Source organism: Salmo trutta, chromosome 8 (assembly GCF_901001165.1).
Source record: "Salmo trutta chromosome 8, fSalTru1.1, whole genome shotgun sequence".
Taxonomy (NCBI): domain Eukaryota; kingdom Metazoa; phylum Chordata; class Actinopteri; order Salmoniformes; family Salmonidae; genus Salmo; species Salmo trutta.
In genome coordinates, this window is record NC_042964.1 from 22,707,672 (window position 1) to 22,726,943 (window position 19,272).

The 19,272-nt window shown below is 41.6% G+C and overlaps 2 protein-coding genes and 1 long non-coding RNA gene across 7 annotated transcripts in view; 2 read left to right on the forward strand and 1 right to left on the reverse strand.

Moving 5' to 3' along the window:
• si:cabz01007807.1 (uncharacterized) lies at window positions 1-10,634 on the forward strand. 2 transcript variants are annotated; one of them, XM_029760476.1, is made up of 37 exons: window positions 1-373; window positions 591-659; window positions 1,334-1,399; window positions 2,027-2,089; window positions 2,192-2,245; window positions 2,410-3,381; window positions 3,485-3,550; window positions 3,671-3,727; window positions 3,904-3,957; window positions 4,068-4,127; window positions 4,303-4,338; window positions 4,460-4,531; window positions 4,635-4,685; window positions 4,760-4,819; window positions 4,908-4,964; window positions 5,043-5,138; window positions 5,226-5,276; window positions 5,374-5,439; window positions 5,534-5,635; window positions 5,778-5,840; window positions 5,944-6,009; window positions 6,106-6,162; window positions 6,281-6,340; window positions 6,436-6,495; window positions 6,634-6,735; window positions 6,818-6,868; window positions 6,992-7,054; window positions 7,165-7,263; window positions 7,353-7,412; window positions 7,582-7,647; window positions 7,745-7,849; window positions 7,935-7,982; window positions 8,102-8,182; window positions 8,652-8,723; window positions 8,847-8,886; window positions 9,011-9,068; window positions 9,213-10,634. In XM_029760476.1, the coding sequence occupies exons 1-37, from the start codon at window positions 371-373 to the stop codon at window positions 9,961-9,963; spliced, it is 3,957 nt and encodes a 1,318-aa protein (XP_029616336.1). In that variant the 5' UTR covers window positions 1-370; the 3' UTR covers window positions 9,964-10,634. The 2 variants fall into 2 exon arrangements, with proteins under 2 accessions (XP_029616336.1, XP_029616338.1); XM_029760478.1 differs by having other exon boundaries at window positions 6,637-6,735.
• On the reverse strand, window positions 1,771-18,577 carry LOC115198513 (uncharacterized). Its single transcript, XR_003879247.1, has 3 exons — window positions 18,468-18,577; window positions 8,615-8,696; window positions 1,771-1,809 (listed from the first exon to the last, which is right to left on the reverse strand). It is a non-coding gene; the product is annotated as an uncharacterized LOC115198513 (long non-coding RNA).
• Window positions 16,644-19,272, forward strand: part of apold1b (apolipoprotein L domain containing 1b) — a 14,667-nt gene continuing 12,038 nt past the window's right edge. For 3 of the 4 annotated variants that reach the window (XM_029760479.1, XM_029760480.1, XM_029760481.1), the window contains exons 1-3: window positions 16,644-16,973; window positions 17,244-17,307; window positions 17,765-17,827. In XM_029760479.1, the coding sequence (XP_029616339.1) occupies window positions 17,245-17,307; window positions 17,765-17,827 (126 nt within the window). In that variant the 5' untranslated portion in view covers window positions 16,644-16,973; window position 17,244. Of the gene's footprint in view, window positions 16,974-17,243; window positions 17,410-17,764; window positions 17,828-19,272 lie in introns of all 4 variants that reach the window. The other variant, XM_029760482.1, reaches the window with a different exon arrangement.

Genomic DNA, 19,272 nt, shown 5'->3' on the forward strand with positions numbered 1-19,272 from the left:
ACAAGCCACCTGTAGTTTTAGGCCTACTAGCTAACAGGTATATAAATAGGAACAAATGTTTCTTTCACCTATGTTTCTTTTTACCTATGTAACACACCCGTGCGAGTCATTGACTGCACATTCTCCTTATGGCGAGGACAACTGGTCGGGTCGCATTTTATCGCTTGGATGAAAAGAGGAAGGGGAGGGAAATCAAACACGCCTACGTATTCTGTCCATCAATCATCCAATCACCAGTACATGCAGCGCGGACCGCTTGCCAAGTCGCGCGGTTGGAAATACTAGTTTGGCAACTAGCGAGTTCATTTCAGTACAAACTTTCGTTTAGTGCAGACAATAGCTTGCTGGGTCGGATATCAACGCAACAACCATGGTGAGATCAAACTAATTTAAATGTTTCCATGATAAGTGATAGGCCTACCATTGAATTATTACGGACACGTGCGTTTGCGTTAAATCACAACTCTTTAAACTCTTGAATAATTCTAAAATATGATTTCAGTTCAATAAGAGTAGAACGTCCAACACTTTACTTTTCTTACAAGAAGATCAAACTCCATTGTTTTGATGTGTACTTCTTTCTCTGTCAGGATAAGGAGGAGGAGAGGGAAGAGGCACAGAGTGAGCCGGTGGAGGGGTTTTTGGGGGAGAGAAGACCGGTGAGTAAGAATCTGGGCCAGGTTTCCCAAAAGCATAATGAAGCGAAGTTTATCGGTAGAACCATATCATGGTTCTAAAGATGAACTTAGCCTTGAGATGCGTTTGTTCAATACCTCAGTTGAACTCCTCTCACCTCTTGTGCCCTAAAATAAAGCTTCTTGACTAGGCATATTTTAAACGTTAAATTTACTGTACAAAGTATGTTGTCAGGTTGTTAGCCACACGGTACAGTAGTAGGCTCTACAGTATGTGAATACTTATTATATAGAGAGCGCTTTTTAATCTCATTAGCTGTAGCTCAGGAACTGTGTTGGCGTGGCATTGTCTGACTTTCTTTCAGGGCAGTTGATTGGGAAATGATGTTGCTTGTGATGTCAGGTATTCTTGATACCTATGAACTCCATCACCCTTTAAGAATATTGCGAAACAGCCTGAGAAATCAACCCACCTCCTGATACTATCAGGATGTACAATTTGGACAGCTTCTTCTTAGGTTGTCTGGTGTAGTTTTGCTGACCATTTTTGTACACAACACAGGGTTAATTATCCACTATAGACACACGGTAGACAAGCAAGCACTGTATACACTTAGAGTATAGACAAGCAAGAAAGCATTACCTAAAGGAATTCATTCATGGAGTTATATTTAATATTTGTTTTTAAATTCTTTCAGAGCATCATGAGACTACAGGGGATGCTGAGGAGAGTCTCCCAAAGTCCCTTCCGCAAACAATACAGGGTAAACAACACTGACACACAATCTCAAATCAAAATCAAATGTATTTATAAAGCACTGTGCTTATACAGAAACCCAGTCTAAAATCCCAGCAAACAGCAAGCAATGCAGAAGCACGGTGGCTAAGAAAAACTCCCTGGAAAGGCAGGAAACTAGGAATAAATCTAGAGAGGAACCAGGCTCTGAGGGCTGGCCAGTCCTTCTGGCTGTGTCGGGTGGAGATGAGAGAGAAAAAAACACACAGTACAACAGCAGGTCCGGGACAGGGTAGCACATCCGGTGAACAGGTCAGGGTTCCATAGCCGCAGGCAGAACAGTTGAAACTGGAACAGCAGCACGACCAGGTGGACTGGGGACAGCCAGGAGTCATCAGGCCAGGTAGTCCTGAGGCATGTTCCTAGGGCTCAGGTCCTCTGGGAGGGAGAGAGAGAGAATTAGAGGGAGCATAGTTAAATTCACACAGGACACTAGATAGGAGAGGAGAATTGCACCAGATATAACAGACTGACCCTAGCCCTCCAGCACATGGTCTATTGCAGCATAGATACTGGAGGCTGAGATGGGGGGCTTGGGGGACACAAGCTCATAGAAGGGATATCATAACACTCTTTTTGAAACATTCTCTTTCAGACTCCTATCCCCTCCACTTCAGAATCCAGAGATTCCTCCCCTAATGGCACTCACCTGAAGCAGGTTAGACTGAATTATGGGGCAACTGTTAATGGTAAATGTTTAATCAATTTCCATTTATTTGTTACCCAATTTTACACTTTAATCTCGCTCTCGCTCTCTCAGAATGGAATCAATCGTAGCTTGTCAAAAGAGAATCCATTCTACTCTTATATGAAAGTAAGTCTTTATCAGTGACATTGCATTTTCACCAGATCTCTACCTACCATTTGTATGGTGGTATGGCACATATGTGCAATACTATTGATAATGACTGTTTTGTTTGACTTATGTGTTCATTTGCTTACATGATGAGTTCTGGTGTTGGTCTTTTTAACCCACAGGAATCGAGCAGTGTGACTATTGACGGGGACACTAAGAATCAGGATTCAGAGGTTCTACGTCAGCAGAGTTTAGCCACCATCTTTGCTCCTCCGCCTGAGGTTCAGAGCACACCAGAGGACATCAAACCTGACAAACAGACAGACAACAACCTTCAGACCACACCATCTGACCAGCAGACATATATTTTCAAAACCATGTCTGAAAGACGGTCACCGGATCTCTTCAAAACAACGGCCCTAACTCAAAACCCACCAAATCTGATCCCTAGTCCTTTATTTGTCACAACTTCTGAAAGACTGGAGCTTTGGACAACTCCTTCGAACCAACAGGACCTATTCAAAACTCCGCCTTCAAAAACACCAGACCCATTCCAAGCTCCTCCAACCAAGGGAGATTACCTATTCAATGCTCCTCCCACCAAGGGAGAGGACCTATTCCAAACTCTACCCACCAAGGGAGATGACCTTTTCCGAGCCCCATTGTCCATTCAAAAAGACCCCTTCCAATCCACTCCTTCTGACACTCCCAATCTCATTCAAGCCACGCCTACTAGGTCAAATGACCCTTTCCAAATTCCCCCCTCCAATGTGACACCAGACATCTTTCAGCCCCTGCCTTCCAGGACATGGGACATTTTCCATTCCTCGCCCAATGACATCTTTCAGAGTGCTTCTTTCAGTACTGACTCTACAGTCAAACAGTCCACACCTTTATTCCAGACTTCATCAGGGCAGAAAACAGACATCTTCTCAGGGTCAGATTTTGAGAAGACTGCTGAGCTCTTCAATGCATCACTCTCCAACACGCAGGATTTCAACCTTGCAACACCCTCTGATGAACAGTATGATATCTTCCTGATGACCCCTCACGGAACCAAACATGTTCTCCAACCCACCCCTACTGCCTTGAAACATGGTACCCTCCATTCCAGATCCCTGTCCCCAACGCAGGCTTTCAATGGTTCCCCCCAGGTAACTTACAAGTCTTTTTTCCCTCACGTCTTCGTACAGTCTTTGATATCCGTGTGACCTCTCTTTCCATCATTGCAAAGAATGACATGTTGTGACCTCTCAGGTGAAGACCTCCAACAGCCCTTCCAAACCAGCTCCTCGAAAAAGACAGCCCGAGTTAGCAAGTCGTGTAAGGACACCACCACCATTTTTATTTGTCCCTCTTTCTCCATGTATGTAAGCATACCAATTATTGTAATGTCTGTCTGTGATTCACTTGTATCTCATTGGGTTTCTGCTATGTCTTTAGACCGAAGCTGAGCGACCAGATCCTAAACCAGCTCCTCAAACGAAGAACACAGCTCAGGTAAGTTTCTGTGCCAAGTAAGTCTATACATACTCTAAGTCTATTCCTACCACAATCAGTTGAACAGCCTATAAATGACAGAACTTTTCTACAACTTTCAGTAGACAAGACGGTGTCGTATATGAACATGTTATCTCTCTCTCTGTTGATCTGAGAATAACATTCTGGTTTTACAGGACAACAAATTAGAGGAAGTGGAGGTATTTGAGAACATTCTTTTGACTGGCCAGGTATGTACTAGAGGGGCACCACTTGGACAGAATGAATGTTGAACTTTTATCTTTGACTGTCTTATTGCTGTATGTACTGAACTGGGTTTACTTTGTTAAACCCAAAACAGGAGAGATGTGTGGAGGATTGGCCTGAAAACAGTCCTGAGCTCAATCCTGACTGGAAACCTGTAAGAAACATACTAATTTAATGGCTTTTTCTAGATTTTCATTGTTTGCATTAAATTATCAACTCCTTGCCACACTCCTACCTATATTACTGTATTTTATTTAACATTAATCTATTTTACATTGACTAGCCTAAAAGATAATTAACTGTTTGATTATCTTTTTTCCCCTCATCAGTCTGGCAAGCTGAGGCTTAGGAGGGAGTCAATGAAGGTAAAGTCATCACATCAGTTTTTCTAAAATGTGTGCTTAGTGATGGTCAATTGATACTGAAGGAGTGACACTGGATGCTATTTCTGTTCCTCGCACATCTGCTCTCTCTCTCCTATCTCAGGTGGCAGCAGACTCTGATGGGGGGAGTGTAGAAGAACTGGAAGAGAATGACGCCGGAAAACATGCCAAAACTGTATGTCTTACACTCTATTTATTTTTTCTGTATTTAAGTTTCTGTTTCTACATTTATATCCTTTTGTTTTAAACTTTTTACACATTTTCCTTTTTTATTTCAGAAAAGGGGGAGGACGTTCAAGGTATCCTTTCTTTCCAGAAGAGGGTCAAAGGTAAGTCACACTTTTGATGAATTATGTAGATATGTTCTGCTGCTGTAGTCAATTAACATGTTTTTATTCTATAGGATAAATATTCTGAAGACCTGAAGGATCGTGACAGCGGCACACTACGTCGAGGATCAAAGGTGAGGACTGTGTTATCTTTGATTAATTGTATGTGTGATTGTGTAGGTAATGCTTATTGTTAATGTTTAATGTCATTTTTTGGTTTAGGAGAGATTTTCTGAATCCAAGGATGGAGAGAGCAATAGTCTCCGCTGGCGGTCAAAGGTGAGTGTGTTCCTGTGTAACGATTGTAATGAATTAAGATCTTTAATACAGTATTAATTACTTTAACGTGTTGTCCAGGAGGGCTTTTTGGATGAAGACTTCGCAAAGAAAGGGGTAGATGTCTTCTCTGCAGATTACGAAGATAAGGAGAATTACATGGAGCACGGCAAGCCGGTATTTCTTTTTAACCAGTTTTGAAAGTCTGTTTGTAACTTTCATTCATTTAGTATTGTACATTTTTTAACTTCTTTCCCTTAACAGAAGAAATCATTCAAATTCAAGATGCCCCTTGTGCATCGCAGAGGATCTAAGGTATAATTGAATGTATAATTTAGGGAAGGGGTGTTTAAAATAATTTAATATTTGTTGGAATAACTTTATTTTTTTCTATTTTTTTTTTTTTTTTTAGGATCGATTTTCAGCTGACCATCTTGAGAAAGCTTCAGGCCTACATTTGCCTCAACATAGAGCGAATGTATAATTTTCTTATCTGTGTGTTTGTAAACAAAAAGAGCCATATATTGGTGTACAAAATCTGTGTTGACATATTCCTGTGGTGTGTTTTCCAGGAGGGCTTGCTAGATGATGACTTTCCTCAGAAGGAAGTAGGATTCATATCTCCAGGGGAGAATGAAGATGAAGAACATAATGGGATGGAATACTCCAAACAGGTATCTATCTCTAGTGTTTTTTTTATGAAAAACTACTCATCAAAACCAAAGCAGATTTTATTGTATAAATGTTGTGCTGACAAAAGTTGCAGTCTTTACACTGATCCCTGTGGAACACCACATATGGTTTGTCGTTTAACAGGCCATGGGTTTGGATGAGAACTCTGAAGAGGAGGCAGAGGAACGTGATGGGATGGGTGGATTTGTATGTTTTGTCTCATGCTTAACACTTTTAGGAAGTTGACAACTATTTCGTATGAAAAATGTATAAAAACATCTATCAAACTTTTATCTGTTTTTCTGAACAGAAAAAAAGTCAACGTGTCAAAATTAAGTTTGTGCCTCACAGAGGGTTCGCAATCTGCCTCGAAAAGGTAAGGAGGGAAACGTGTACAGTAGGCTAAATGCACATGCTTTTGTGTTCATGCAAAAACTGATATAATGCCAAGAATGTTTTGTTGAATTCCCAGGATGAACCAACAGGCGCTCATGGATACACACCTCGTAGAGGTTCAAAGATGATTCATGTATGTATATACTGTGTGTAGAAATACTTGACAAACACAATATATTAGTTTCTATACACTTTTTCATTTGCCCATATGCAGTAATGATGAGTGTTTGTAGTAATTATGTGTTTCTTAGGAGAAACCTCTTGATGAATTTAAAGGTGCCCATGGTTATACACCCCGCAAGGAGTCCAAGGTACTGTGAGTTTCTATGCGTGTACTCTGTATACACAGTACTACTGTATGTACAGTCATATTTTAGTGTTTCAACATTTGTTTATTCTTTTGTAGGTTAATATTTTTGAGGAAACCGACGAAGTGAAAGGCTACACCCCGCACTCACACCCCAAGGTTGGATGTGTGTCTGTGTCGTAATTGTCTGTGTAGTTTGTATTTGTGCCAACTCTAATTAGTCTATGCTGTTCAATGTACAAAAAAAATGTAACATGACAGTATAAATGTTTAAATAAATCAATGTTTTTCTTTCAGCAGAGCTTTTTGGATGATTACTTACCTCAGAAGGGGGCAGGTTTCTCCTCAGCAGGAGAGGTAGAAGAATATCAACAGAATGTGATGGAAGACTGCAAAGCGGTACTTCTCTCTTTCATATCCCTCACTTCCTCTGTCTGCATTTTATTTAACCTAATAACATGATAAACATTGTCTTCTACAGAAGAAACCGTTCAAATTAAAAGTCCTACATATGAATCGTCGGAAATCTGGGGTAAGGTTTTTGTTAGTTTCTGTGTGGTTGTGCTTTGTTTATGTTTTTGGATAAGACTGTTTTTCTTTATCAAACAAGATGATCAAGTTGTGAATGTTAGTGCATTATTTTTCATTCTTACAGAGTGCTGAGGAGAATTCTCAGACTAGTGGTACACAACAGTACTCCCCACAAAGGAGATCAGAGGTTCTCAAATTATTATGTTTTCCATGTGAGCAAATTTGGATGCACTGTCCATTTACAAGTTAGATACTTTAGAAGTTGGGACTCAACACATGTCTCTTGTTTTTGTCCAGGAGGGCTTTCTGGACAGTGATGTGCCTCAGAAGGGAGCAGATCTCTTCTATGCTGGACAGATAGAAGATGAACAGAATGAGATGGAAGACTGGAAACCGGTACTTTTCTTTTCCTTTATACAGTAGAACTTTCTCCTCTTAACTTTGGATGGATCCCACTCATACTCTAAATGTCCTCTCTTTAACAGAAGAAACCATCGAAATTTAAGAACCAACTTGCAAGTCGGCGCAAGTCAAACCAAATCCAGGTAATTATTATGTTTGTGTAGGCCCTCTTGAGTGTATTGTCTGTTTTATTAGAGAATGTGGCAATTTTATATTTCTCTTTTAACAGATTTACATTGCCATTATTGGCCTATAAAGAACATCTGTATTAGTTTTTAAACAAGTCTGTGTACTTTCATTCCTTTATTCTAGGAAACATTTCTATATGAAAAGTCACAGATTGGTTCAGAGCGCTACACACCTCGACGAGCATCCCATGTGAGGGCATTTCTATTGGTCCGAAGCTATGTCTTTTGTGCGTACTTTACATTTTGTCAGCGGAAGAGTGTTGACATTCCTGTGGTATGTTTTCCAGGAGGGCTTTCTGGACAATGACACTTCTCAGAGGAGGTCAGATCTCTTCTCAGCAGGAGGGAACGGAGATGATTATGGACAGGATGATATAGAAGACTGCAAACCAGTACTTCTACTACTTTATAAACATCCTTCATTTACTGTGTGATTTTTAACCTGCTGTTAATCTATATCCCAACTTTCCTCTACAGAAATCATTCAAATTTAAAGCCCCTCATAAGCATCGCAAAGAAACTAAGGTGTGTGTGTGTGTGTGTGTGTGTGTGTGTGTGTGTGTGTGTGTGTGTGTGTGTGTGTGTGTGGTGTTACTGCCATATGTTTACTGATGTTAGTGTTGGTTTCTCACTCACTCACTCAGACTAAAGCGAGAGATGGAAGGATGACCGAGTACCCACCAGGAGCTACATCTAGTGACTACTACTTTTCAGAGGCTGCAGAGGTACACACACATCCAACATGTACATTTGTGCTGACTCATTGTCCTATATTGGAGACAGACCTGAAACGACTGAAAACCATGGGTAGTTGTCTTGATCGGTTTTGTATGACTGACATAATAATGTTAAAAAAGCCACACACCCACGTTGTTGTTGACAACTATGGTATGGGCCTGGCTGGGTTCTATCATTTCACTGCTTAGGACAAATTGAGTGGCACATTCCCTTCAGTCATGTAACTGAACCGGATCTGCTGCATACTGTAAGAGGGATTTTAACTCCTCGAGAGAAATATGCCTCAGAGGGAGGGAAAGCTGGCAAAGGCCATGGTTCTTAGAAAAGGCAGTGCAGACTATCCCTTTATAAGGATAGTAAGGTATGCACAGCAAATAGATTCAAACTTAACCAACAATCTCTCCTACTCCCTCTCTCACTTCTTTCTCACATTGTCCCCTCTTCTCTCTCTCGCAGGCTGAGTGGCGTTCTGCTCAGATTGACGAACAGCTTGCAGAAGGTCTGGAGGATGAGGAGGAGGAAGAGGGGGTCAGTATTTGAAGAGTGAAATGTCGCTCACAAATCACCTTCTGCCCTATTTCAATGGTAACAGTTTAAAAATGTGACTGTGTGAAAGCAATGTCCAAAGATATGTGTTCCTCTGTCTCACAGGACACTGACAGCTTGATGGAGTGGTGGAACACTGTGGAACGTGAGTCATACACACGTGCGTACACATACACATGTGCATGTGCATGCACTCACAAGCACGTATGCATGCACAAGCATGTGTTCACACACCCAATTTGTAATCTGGGAATTGTCTTGTGTCTCAGAATGGGATGAGCTGCCTTCAGATGATGAAGACAAGACGGTGAAGGACGATGAGACTAGGTATGTCGTCTGTGTGCTGATAACAAAGTAATCAGTAGTCATTCTCGTGAAACATTGCTGTTTGAATACTTGTTCTCTCTGCCTCCCTCTCGCTCCTCTCCCTCTTGCCATGTCCTTGTCTCTCTCTCCCCCCTCCCCCTTAAGGTCATTCACCCTACTGGCGGAGAAGGTGCACCGCGGTCTGAGTGTCTTCAACAAGGTGTTCACGGAGCGTGCCGAGGTCCTCTGGCAGTACGTCATCAAGCTCTATGCCCTCGCCGACGACATCACCTCCTTCCATAAGAAGGCCAAGATCGGCAACATCACCGGCGGCACCACCGCCGCCGTCGGGGGAGGTGCGGCCATCGTCGGCCTGGCCCTCGCCCCCTTCACCTTCGGCGCCTCGCTCATCATCACGGCTGTGGGCGTCGGAGTGGCGGCGGCCGGCGGGATCACGTCGGCCTCGGCAACCATCTCGGACAACGTGAACAACATGCAGGACAGGAAGAAAGTGGAGGTGGTTCTGGAGGATTATGAGGCGAGGATGGAGGAGTTGGTGAAGATCTTGAGGTTCGTGTGCCAAGGGCTGTATAGACTCAGGGGGCATCCTCTCCTCCGGAGAGGAACCCAGCACTACTCTGGAGACTGGGAGGTCCGCAGGGCCGTTCAAATGGTCAGCCTAGTGGATAGACCTGTGTTGAGGGCCACAGAGGTAACAGAAGGAGCTGCTGTGGCCCTCAGGGGCCTCTTCAAAGGAATGGATAAATATTTCACCAAGGACTCTCGTGAGCTAAAGAAAGGGTTTAAGAAAGAGGTGGTGTTTAAGATTAGGCAGGTAGCTCAGGTGCTGCACGAGAGCCTGGTGGAGCTGAATGCTATCAGGGAGGAGCTGCAGGATGCTAATGGAAATATATGAAACAGTTCAACTCCCACAATGCAACGTGTCTTATGCAACTCACGCCCCCCCTCTACCGTCCAAACTAAGGATTTGTTTTCAAGATCTTTAGATTTTTTTATTTTTTTTACATAAACCTAAAGGATTTTCCCAACTTTCCTGTTCCTCTTTAAACAAAAAGGAGAAACTGAACATTTGCCTGGTAATAAATGAAGTTACAAACTCTGATTGCATTCTGCAATTTGGACAACTATGCAGCATAATAAGCTTTTACTTACAAATAACTTTTATGTATGACTTTACTGGATTGTGAAGTAGTAGGCCTAAGATCTTGGATACGTGTTTCTAACTAGCTTAGGCTACACATTCAGCGCTGTTTTTTAGGCACACAGAAAATCACCTGACAACTCATGACACTGGATTTAGAGATTTTGCTTTTCGCCACTTGTGTGTGCACTGATTGTTTGCTTTGTAAAGCATATTTTCAAGTTATTTCCTTTATTGTTCATGTGATATATCATGTAGCCATGGATCTACTCTAGCAATTCTTTTAAAACGGAGTATATATTTCAACATTTAATAAATAGGTTATTTATCCTGTAACCAAATGAAATGTGCAATGTTGATGATAACTAATAGCGTAATGAGGCTGCTATTGGAATTGTGTTAATAAAGATAATTATACATTTGAACTGGTTGTAAACTTTTCACTTTGAACATTTCAACCTTGATTGTTACTGATGTAAATGTCAGTATTTTATCCTCGTGTCTTTTTCATCAAATTGGAAATACCCAACTCGGAGTGTAACTAATGAGGGTTCGATTAATCTCGCCCAGGCGTCCGTGTAGGCGTGTTTTGCACCGGCTGAAAGTTGCTGCATTTCATTTGGAACCGGCTGACTCATGGGAGGGAACCGGGTGCACTGAGGTATAATAAGAACTAGACAAAATATGTGTATAACTAACCGACAGACGTTTCCAATGGGAACAAATTAATCATAGTGGGCAGAACAAGGAGGGTGGCAAAGCCAAGCATGAGCTAGCGAGGTCCTACTGGCATGTATTTGCATATTTCCGTTGGGGAACGCATACTCTGTGAAGTGTGCGTGTGCAATATATCAATTTGCCCTTGCATTCCAAAACAACGCTTTTTTAATTTTCTTTGACAAAGGGTCAAATCTACAGAACTTAGTCCACTCTGTAACACATTCTAGTTTTGGAAACGGAACTGTATTGAGAGCAAATGTTTAATCGATGAGGACATTTGCATAATGTCGCCCAAAATCCATCTCGCTCCATCTACTCTCACCACCGCCCACTGGGCTTCCTCTCGTTACCATATTTGGAAATGAGTGGAAACGCCAACCGAATGCTTCACAAATATCTGGTTTATTGTAATATCTCTGACTAGACTGCCTCCAGAGATAGCCAACCTTTGTTTCAATTTTATCTGCTCACGTTAGTATACACCATTTTTCTGACTGGGTTTATTCCACCTGCGCATTAGCGCTCATTGCGCACTGGACAAACTGCAGTATCGAGCAAACATGCTCCTGGAACTCTGAGCATGTGGACAGCTAAACAAGCCAACCAGCACTTGCCCTGGCTACCTGGGGTCATGACCTCAGAGCAGGAATATAAAATGTTAATATCTTCAGTTGTGAGTGATGGAAAACAAATCTGCCTCGGTGACAATTTGAATGATTTAATGGATGTTTTGTGGACAAAGTTGATGATTAAAGTGTCTTATTAGGAGTTTTCAGATTTGAATTATATTTTGGGGCTGTCAATGGGAATTGTCTTTCTTGGCTGTGAGTCAGTTAAACTGCAGTACCGAAGCAATACTCTAGGTGCAGTCAAAAGCGTGCTTCCAGACCGGAACCCTGGCCCTTGGTCAGGTCATGCCCTCAGGGTTTCAGTTGGGAAGCAGGCCATCTCATGTACACAGAGGAGACTGGCAGTACTGCAGTTTAACTAATGCTGAGCCCAGAAAGACAATTCCCATAGATGTCCCCATAGTAAGTCCATTTTCAAAAATACACTTTCGTTATCACATTTGTGCCAAAAATATCCATTTCATTTTTCCATGAATTGTCTTTGAGGCAGCTTTTTTTTTCCTTCACTCAGCCGAAGTTATTAACGTTTTATATTCATGCTATTACATGGACGAGCCTGTTTTTAAGAAGAGAAATTGTGGAAATAGACAGGGTTTATGACTTTGTAGCTGTGGTAACAAACGTTAGTGATGTTTATCTTAGTTAACTAGCTAAACGCTACTGTAACGTTAATGTACCAGTAGACTTGCTACTTGCTATCCAGCCAATGCTAGTAAGGGTTTGTGTGTCATCAGTAGGGTAACGTTAAAGTAGCGTTACCTAGCTAGTTAATAAGGACTGCTACTTGCTATTGTGTGTCTCTGTGAAAAAGATAGCTAGCTAACCATTTATACACAGCCTATTTCCTTGTAGGCTACTAGCTAGTCATGTGATGGTGTGTTTGTTGAATAGCTACTTGAATTGAGTGTGTGTGTGCTCTGAGTAGGGACTGTGGAGGTGCAGCACTGCAGTGTGTGTTTGAAGACTTTCTGTGTCTGAGAGGAGTGGAGTGCTGGGAGAGTTCAAGGTGACTGTGGAGAGGACCAGTTGCGGGGAGCATACTGCTGTACGCACACAGCCATGGAGCTATCAACAGCACTTCCTGTGGTATAGTCATCACTAGTAAGACAGGAGGGAGGAAGTCGAGAGACAGGTGGTGGAGGAAGATTGAGATGAGGGAGAGTCTGAGTGTTGGACTTTCTAAGTCTGTGTTCACTGTTTTCTCTTTCTCTTTCCAAATAGCCTACATGTCAATGGAATCTGGAGACACTGCGGATGTTTGGTGTGGAGAGGAAGGTGGACTCAGTGGAGAACATTGCAGCCACTTGGCAGTGAGGGGATTCGATTAATCTCGCCCGGTGCCTGTGTAGGCGTGTTTTGCACCGGCTAAAAATGTATTGCATTCTATTTGGAACCGGGCTGCCTCCCGGGTGTGGTGCCTCCAGGGTGTAAGCCAGGCGCCACACTCTGGCTGACTGCGAAGTCGGCTCATAACAAAAGTGACGTAGGTTAAGCACACGGAGTAATGACTAGGATTCTTTGTTTTCACATGCAAAAGTGATTGTTTTTGATAAAAACACTTTCTGCTTTCCCAATGAAAACTAGTTAGAAAATTCGAACATACAGTATCAGTCAAAAGTTTGGACACACCTACTCATTCAAGGGTTTTTCTCTATTTTTACTATTTTTTTAAATTGTAGAATAATAGTTTTGATGTCTTCACTATGAAATAACCCAAATGGAATCATGTAGTAACCAAAAAAGTGTTAAACATATCAAAATATATTTTATATTTGAGATTCTATTAACAGGTGTGCCTTCTTAAAAGTACATTTGTGGAATTTCTTTCCTTAATGCATTTGAGCCAATCAGTTGTGTTGTGACAAGTTAGGGGGGGGGGGGGGTATACAGAAGGTAGCCCTATTATGGCAAGAACAGCTTAAATAAGCAAAGAGAAATGACAGTCCATCATTACTTTAAGGCATGAAGGTCAGTCATGCCTTAAAGTAATGATGAAAAAAAGTGATTGCTTTATTTGAAGAATCTCAAATATATATTTTTGGGTTACTACATGACTCTATATGTGTTATTTCATAGTTTTGATGTCTTCACTATTATTCTGCAATAAAGAAAAACCCTTGAATGAGTAGGTGTGTCCAAACTTTTGACTAGTACCATATGCTTTTATTGAAAATAGATGTATCTTTCCGAATGATGCACCATGCTACCTTATTGACAACATGACCGAGCAGCGCAGATTACTGTTCGTTTTGAAAAGCTCCTCCCTCACCGCTTTTGCCCGTTAATGTCAAGGGCCATAGATGGGTGCACCGCGGCTCAGGTTAATCAACCTCCCTCAGTGTTGGCACTACTGCTACATTACACTATTAGGAGTGTTCCAATATTTACATGTTTTGGTGTATGTGTGTCAAAGGTGAGGGATGATAAGCCGGGGTTTGAGAAGATGCGTCTGGTGTGTTGAGGATATGGAGATGCACTCCAATTTCCTGGCCAGAAAGGTGACATATTAAGTCTATCCCTACACCTTACCCATTACCCCCTACTCTAACCCTGGCCTAGCCCCTTACTCTCAAACCACTAACCCCTAAGTTTCCAACATGACCTGACTTGTGTGTTTGTGTGTTACACATGGTGTTGCAGGAGGTGTTTAAGGCGGAGTATGCCTCATACCTGCAGCAGCACTCGGATCTCCGCGCCATGATGGCTGACTTCTTGCAGTTCCTGTTACTATAAAAACTGAGTGACATTTATCATGTTCACCTGCAAGGATCTCGCGGGGGTCGCCTCCCGCCGATTCAACACCTTTTCACCTTGAGGACACACACTATGGCTGTGTCTCAATAGTCTAATAGCTTCCTCTCACAGGCACTTTAGTGAGGACAATACTATTCTGGTTGGCAGTCACTAGTATGTACAGTGGTGGCCCTCGAGATCTAGAGTACTGATCAAGTATGAATGCTTTTATGGATGTTTAGTTTTTTATTTTGTGATACAGTTTTTACTGTCTACTGATTTTGTTTTGATTCTGTATTGAAACAAATTCCGATCAACTCTGTTGATATGGCAATCGCAAGTTACGCTTATGTCAGTTGGTGTGCATAAATACAATTTATTATTTAATGTCTTGTATGTCTCCCATGCTTAATATCGGTTAATCACTTTATCCTTTGGTGAGAATTACAGTAACTGCTACTTTGCTATGGCTCTGATGTGATCAACCCATACATTTCTAAGGAAGTTATACATGAAATTATGCTCGTCTGACTCAACAAGTAATGCTATTGTTTGTATAACTTTGCTGCCCAGATTTCCTAGGAATGGGACAGCCTTTGAATAACACAATTATGTGTGTGTATTAATGCTGCAGACCATCTTGTACTATAGACTGAGGCAGCATTGTCTTTCTATACCAAACTGTCTCTACTAGGTAGAGGAAACATCTCAAACCATTTGAGTGCAAATGAAAAGCAACATTTCATCCACACACCAGATACAGCATCGTTACACTCTTGCTCTATCTATACATTTTCTAAGTGCTTTAGTTTCAGTTTAAGGAAATGTATTGTGACCTAAAAACATAATGTAGCTTGTACCAAAGTCTGATGAACTGTTGTCTTTTTTTATTTGATGTGATCAGTCTTCATTAACAAAAAAACTTAACTAAATCAAAAAACACCTTTGTGTTTTGCTGTAATAAGAAGACTACAGTTCACCTGATGTTACCAAGCTACATCTGTACCAAGCCGTGGTTGCTGTTGTGATTGTGTTGCGTTAAATAGCAAATATCATCCAACTGTCTCCCGAGGTGCACATATAGAGCAAGCTAGAGCACAGTCGTCTTAGTCCTGAGTAATGTACTTGCAGACAACATTTCTTTCATGTTTCCAGTGGTTGTGCTTTGTGCCTGCAGATTTCCCCTCCCCTATAATCAAGATCCACAATCCGGTGGTGGAATGCAGGTCCCCACTCCAGCATGTCTGGGCTCAAGCCTCATGTCCAATTTGTAAGTCGCTCTGGATAAGAGCGTCTGCTAAATGACTTAAATGTTAAATGTTATGTCCACCAGATGCATCAAACTCTTTGCATCCTGGAGAAGTAATTCATTGTCAATGGAGCAGTCCGGAACGTTACGGTGTGCTCTGTGAACCACATGCATTCAATATTTCCAATTTGTGCGTTGTTTTACCATGCGGTGGTACAAACAGAAGAACACACACAGACTCCACCTAGCTGGCTTTAACTAGTTGAAAAGCAGGTTAGACAACATATGCATCTGGTGGACATCAGGCGTCAGGCTGGGCTCCAGTACTAGTGCGCATGTACTAATGGACTCCTGAATCCGGAACTAGCAAGATGTCAGCCCCCACGAAACATTGTATGCGACAGAGAGTAGATTATGTTGAAAACAATGGTTGGACATGTTGGAGGCAGTTTCTAGTTCTTATTATAGCTCAGTGGGACAGGTGCTTCACTCTATCAGAAGGCAAAGTCGGTTCGATTTAAAACAAAAGTTATGTAATTAAGCGCATGTATTAATGAGTAGGATTCTTTTCTTTACAAATTCTTTATCTGCCTTCCCAATGAAAACTAGTTTGAAAATTCAAACGTTTATTTTATGGAAGAGATGTTCCTGGATGACGCAACCTTGTTGACAACATGACCGAGCGGTGCAAATTACTGTTTGATTTGAGATGGGCGCTCCTCCCTCCCAGCCTTCGCCCGATGATGTGACGGGCCATATCCCGGTATCTCCCGGGCCAAATTAATCGAACCTCCTCAATAACTCTGACGGCAAAAAAAAAATCAATACTAGTGGGCGGGTCTTCTCAGTTCTTACATCTCAAACTTTTCACACAGCGCAGAAACAGGGCATTTGGCTTTTAGAGTTGGGTTTCGACTCAAGTGTCTGGTGTATTGTGATAAAAATTAGCTTATCATAAACCGGAACAGAAAGAACAACGTTGAATGCAGTCATGTTTGTGTTGAGCTCCCGTGTGGCGCAGCGGTCTAAGGCACTGCATCTCAGTGCAAGAGGTCGAACCTCTGATTCGAATCCAGGCTGAATGATTAGGAGGCCCATAGGGTGGCGCACAATTGGCCGTCATTGTAAATTATAATTTGTTCTTAACTGACTTGCCTTGTTAAATAAATAAAACAATAGTAGGCTATCGCTGCAAAACTACTTTGACAAGTCATAAGGGCAGTGACGGAATTTCGGATGAAATGAGCTTATCATAAACCGGAGCAGAAAGAACAATGTTCACCATATTCCGCGTCAGTAGGCTAGTTCCCATCGCTGCAAAACCAGTTTGACAAGTCATAAGGGAAGTGACGGATTTTCAGAAGTGTTTTCCTTCGCGTGTTCTACAGCTCTACTGTAACACCTCAAGTATAACTTATATGTGCCATATAAAGGTAGGCTTTAATGCTTCATATTATCGTATTGCATAATGTTGTGATTGTTGATAACAACCAACGCTATTGTAGTAGGCTAAATATATCCCAGTCGTGTTGTGTATTGACATTGATTAGCCAAGTCAAAGTCAACTCAAGGTAGTTATGTATCTGACCCGGTATCAGTGGTTATAGGGACACATATAACACAAGGGTGCTATACTACCTGATTGTGTGTGTCCTATTCGAGTCATGTGTTTCTCATGTGTCACTTTTGTGTATGTAACACAGTATGAATAGTCCGCGAAGGGACAACAAGTCTTCTCCAGTGGTTCCTCCCAGACCCAGCAGTGAGGTAGGACACTGAATACACACACTAGAGCTGGAAGGATAAACCGAAAAGTATCGAACATACCGATCACTTATCGCAGGCATTTTGCTGATCTCGTTCATTACGGTAAGTAGCCTTATACTCGAGAAATGTGAAGTTTGAAAATGAAATGTTTGTTAATATGGTTAATTGGGACAATGATTTCTTACAACAATCAAAATGAGTAGTAGTAGTTTAAATACTAATTTGTAAAAACTGTTATGCACAGTAATGTTATAAATGTATCATTGTTTTTACCCCCCCCCCCCAATGTCCCATTGAATCCAGTGATCTCATGTTATGTGTGTATGTGGTAGTGTGAATCCTGATACAAAGTGTCCTATTGAATGGACAATAGTGTTTCTTTCATCGTTCTTTTTGTTTTTCATTCATTCATTCATTCATTTGGTCCATGATATTGATGTCTTCTGTCTTCACACAGGAGATGAGCAACCCAACCCCACACGGCTTGAACAAAGAGAGTGATCCGAGCAGTAACTCACAGGTATAAAATCAAATCGTATTTGTCACATGAGCCGAATACAACAGGTGTAGACTGTAGAGTGAAATGCTTACTTACAAGCCCTTAACCAACAATGCCGTTTTAAGAAAATACCTAAAAAAGTAAGTGATAAGAACAACAAATAATTCAAGAGCAGCAGTAACAATAGCGGGACTATATACAGAGGGTACCGGTACAGAGTCAATGTGCGGGGGCACCGGAGTCGAGGTAATTGAGGTATGTACATGTAGGTAGAGTTATTAAATTGACTATGCATAGATAATAACAGAGAGTAGCAGCAGCGTGGGGGGGGGGGGCAATGCAAATAGTCTGGGTAGCCATTTGATTAGAAGAGAGACTTAAAATGCTGACACACACACAGCTCTGTCTTACTATACTTGTGAGGTCTTTTTGGGGAGCAACTATTGATTCCCATTCAAAATCTTATTTTCCCTAAACCTAACCACTGACCCTTAACCCTAACACTAATTCTAACCCTAAACCTAACCCCTAAGCCTAAAATAGCCCGCTTTTAGCAGCGCGGGTGTATTTACATTCACTAGCAATGCTTTCAATTGTATTGGGTTGCACAAAAACAGTCCACAGGAAAACAGAAGTTAAATACAAATCCATTTCAACTTACTGTGCCGGTGGGTAGGATATTTGGTCATTATGACAGGGGTAATTTGAGACAAAATATCTTAAGGATCGTATTATCAAACAGAATTTCCAAACGTGGGTGTGTTGTAGACCCACTTCCTCTCTGCTTACCTCATGTCAAAATATAAGTCCTGCACATGCGCCATAAGTGGACAAAAAAGGAATAACTTGTGTTGGACGTTTATTTTGAGATAAGCAGAGAGGAAGTGGGTCTACGACATACCCACGTTTGGAAAGTCTGTTTAATAATACAATCCTTTAGATATTTTGTCTCAAATTCCCTCGTCATAATGACCAACCTTCCTGTCCACTAGCAGAGTAAGTTGAAATGGAATTGTATTTAACTTCTGGCTTTGTCACGGTTGTTGGGATAGACGGACCAAGGCGCAGCATGATTCGAGTTCCACATCTTTTATTAGTGAAACTTAAAACAATAAACAAACAATGACCGGGAAGTAACAAAGCGCACATCAGCACTCAACAAAACAATATCCCACAACCCAGGTAGCAGACTGTTTCTGTGCAACCCAGTACAACTGAAAGCAACGCCAGTGTATGTACATATGCTCACTTTGCTAAGAGCAGCTAATACATCCCCATTGTATCGTCTGTGAACACAACACTAACGAAAGGTTTGTGTTGTTTTTACAGACGATACAACGATGCGGTTGATGCAATTGACTGTTAACCATTATCAAAGGATTGTTTTCAGTAGAATAACAATGAGAGTGAGGTGCTCCCCAAAACCAAGGTTATAAAAGGCTACAACTGAGCATGCTCTCGCTGCC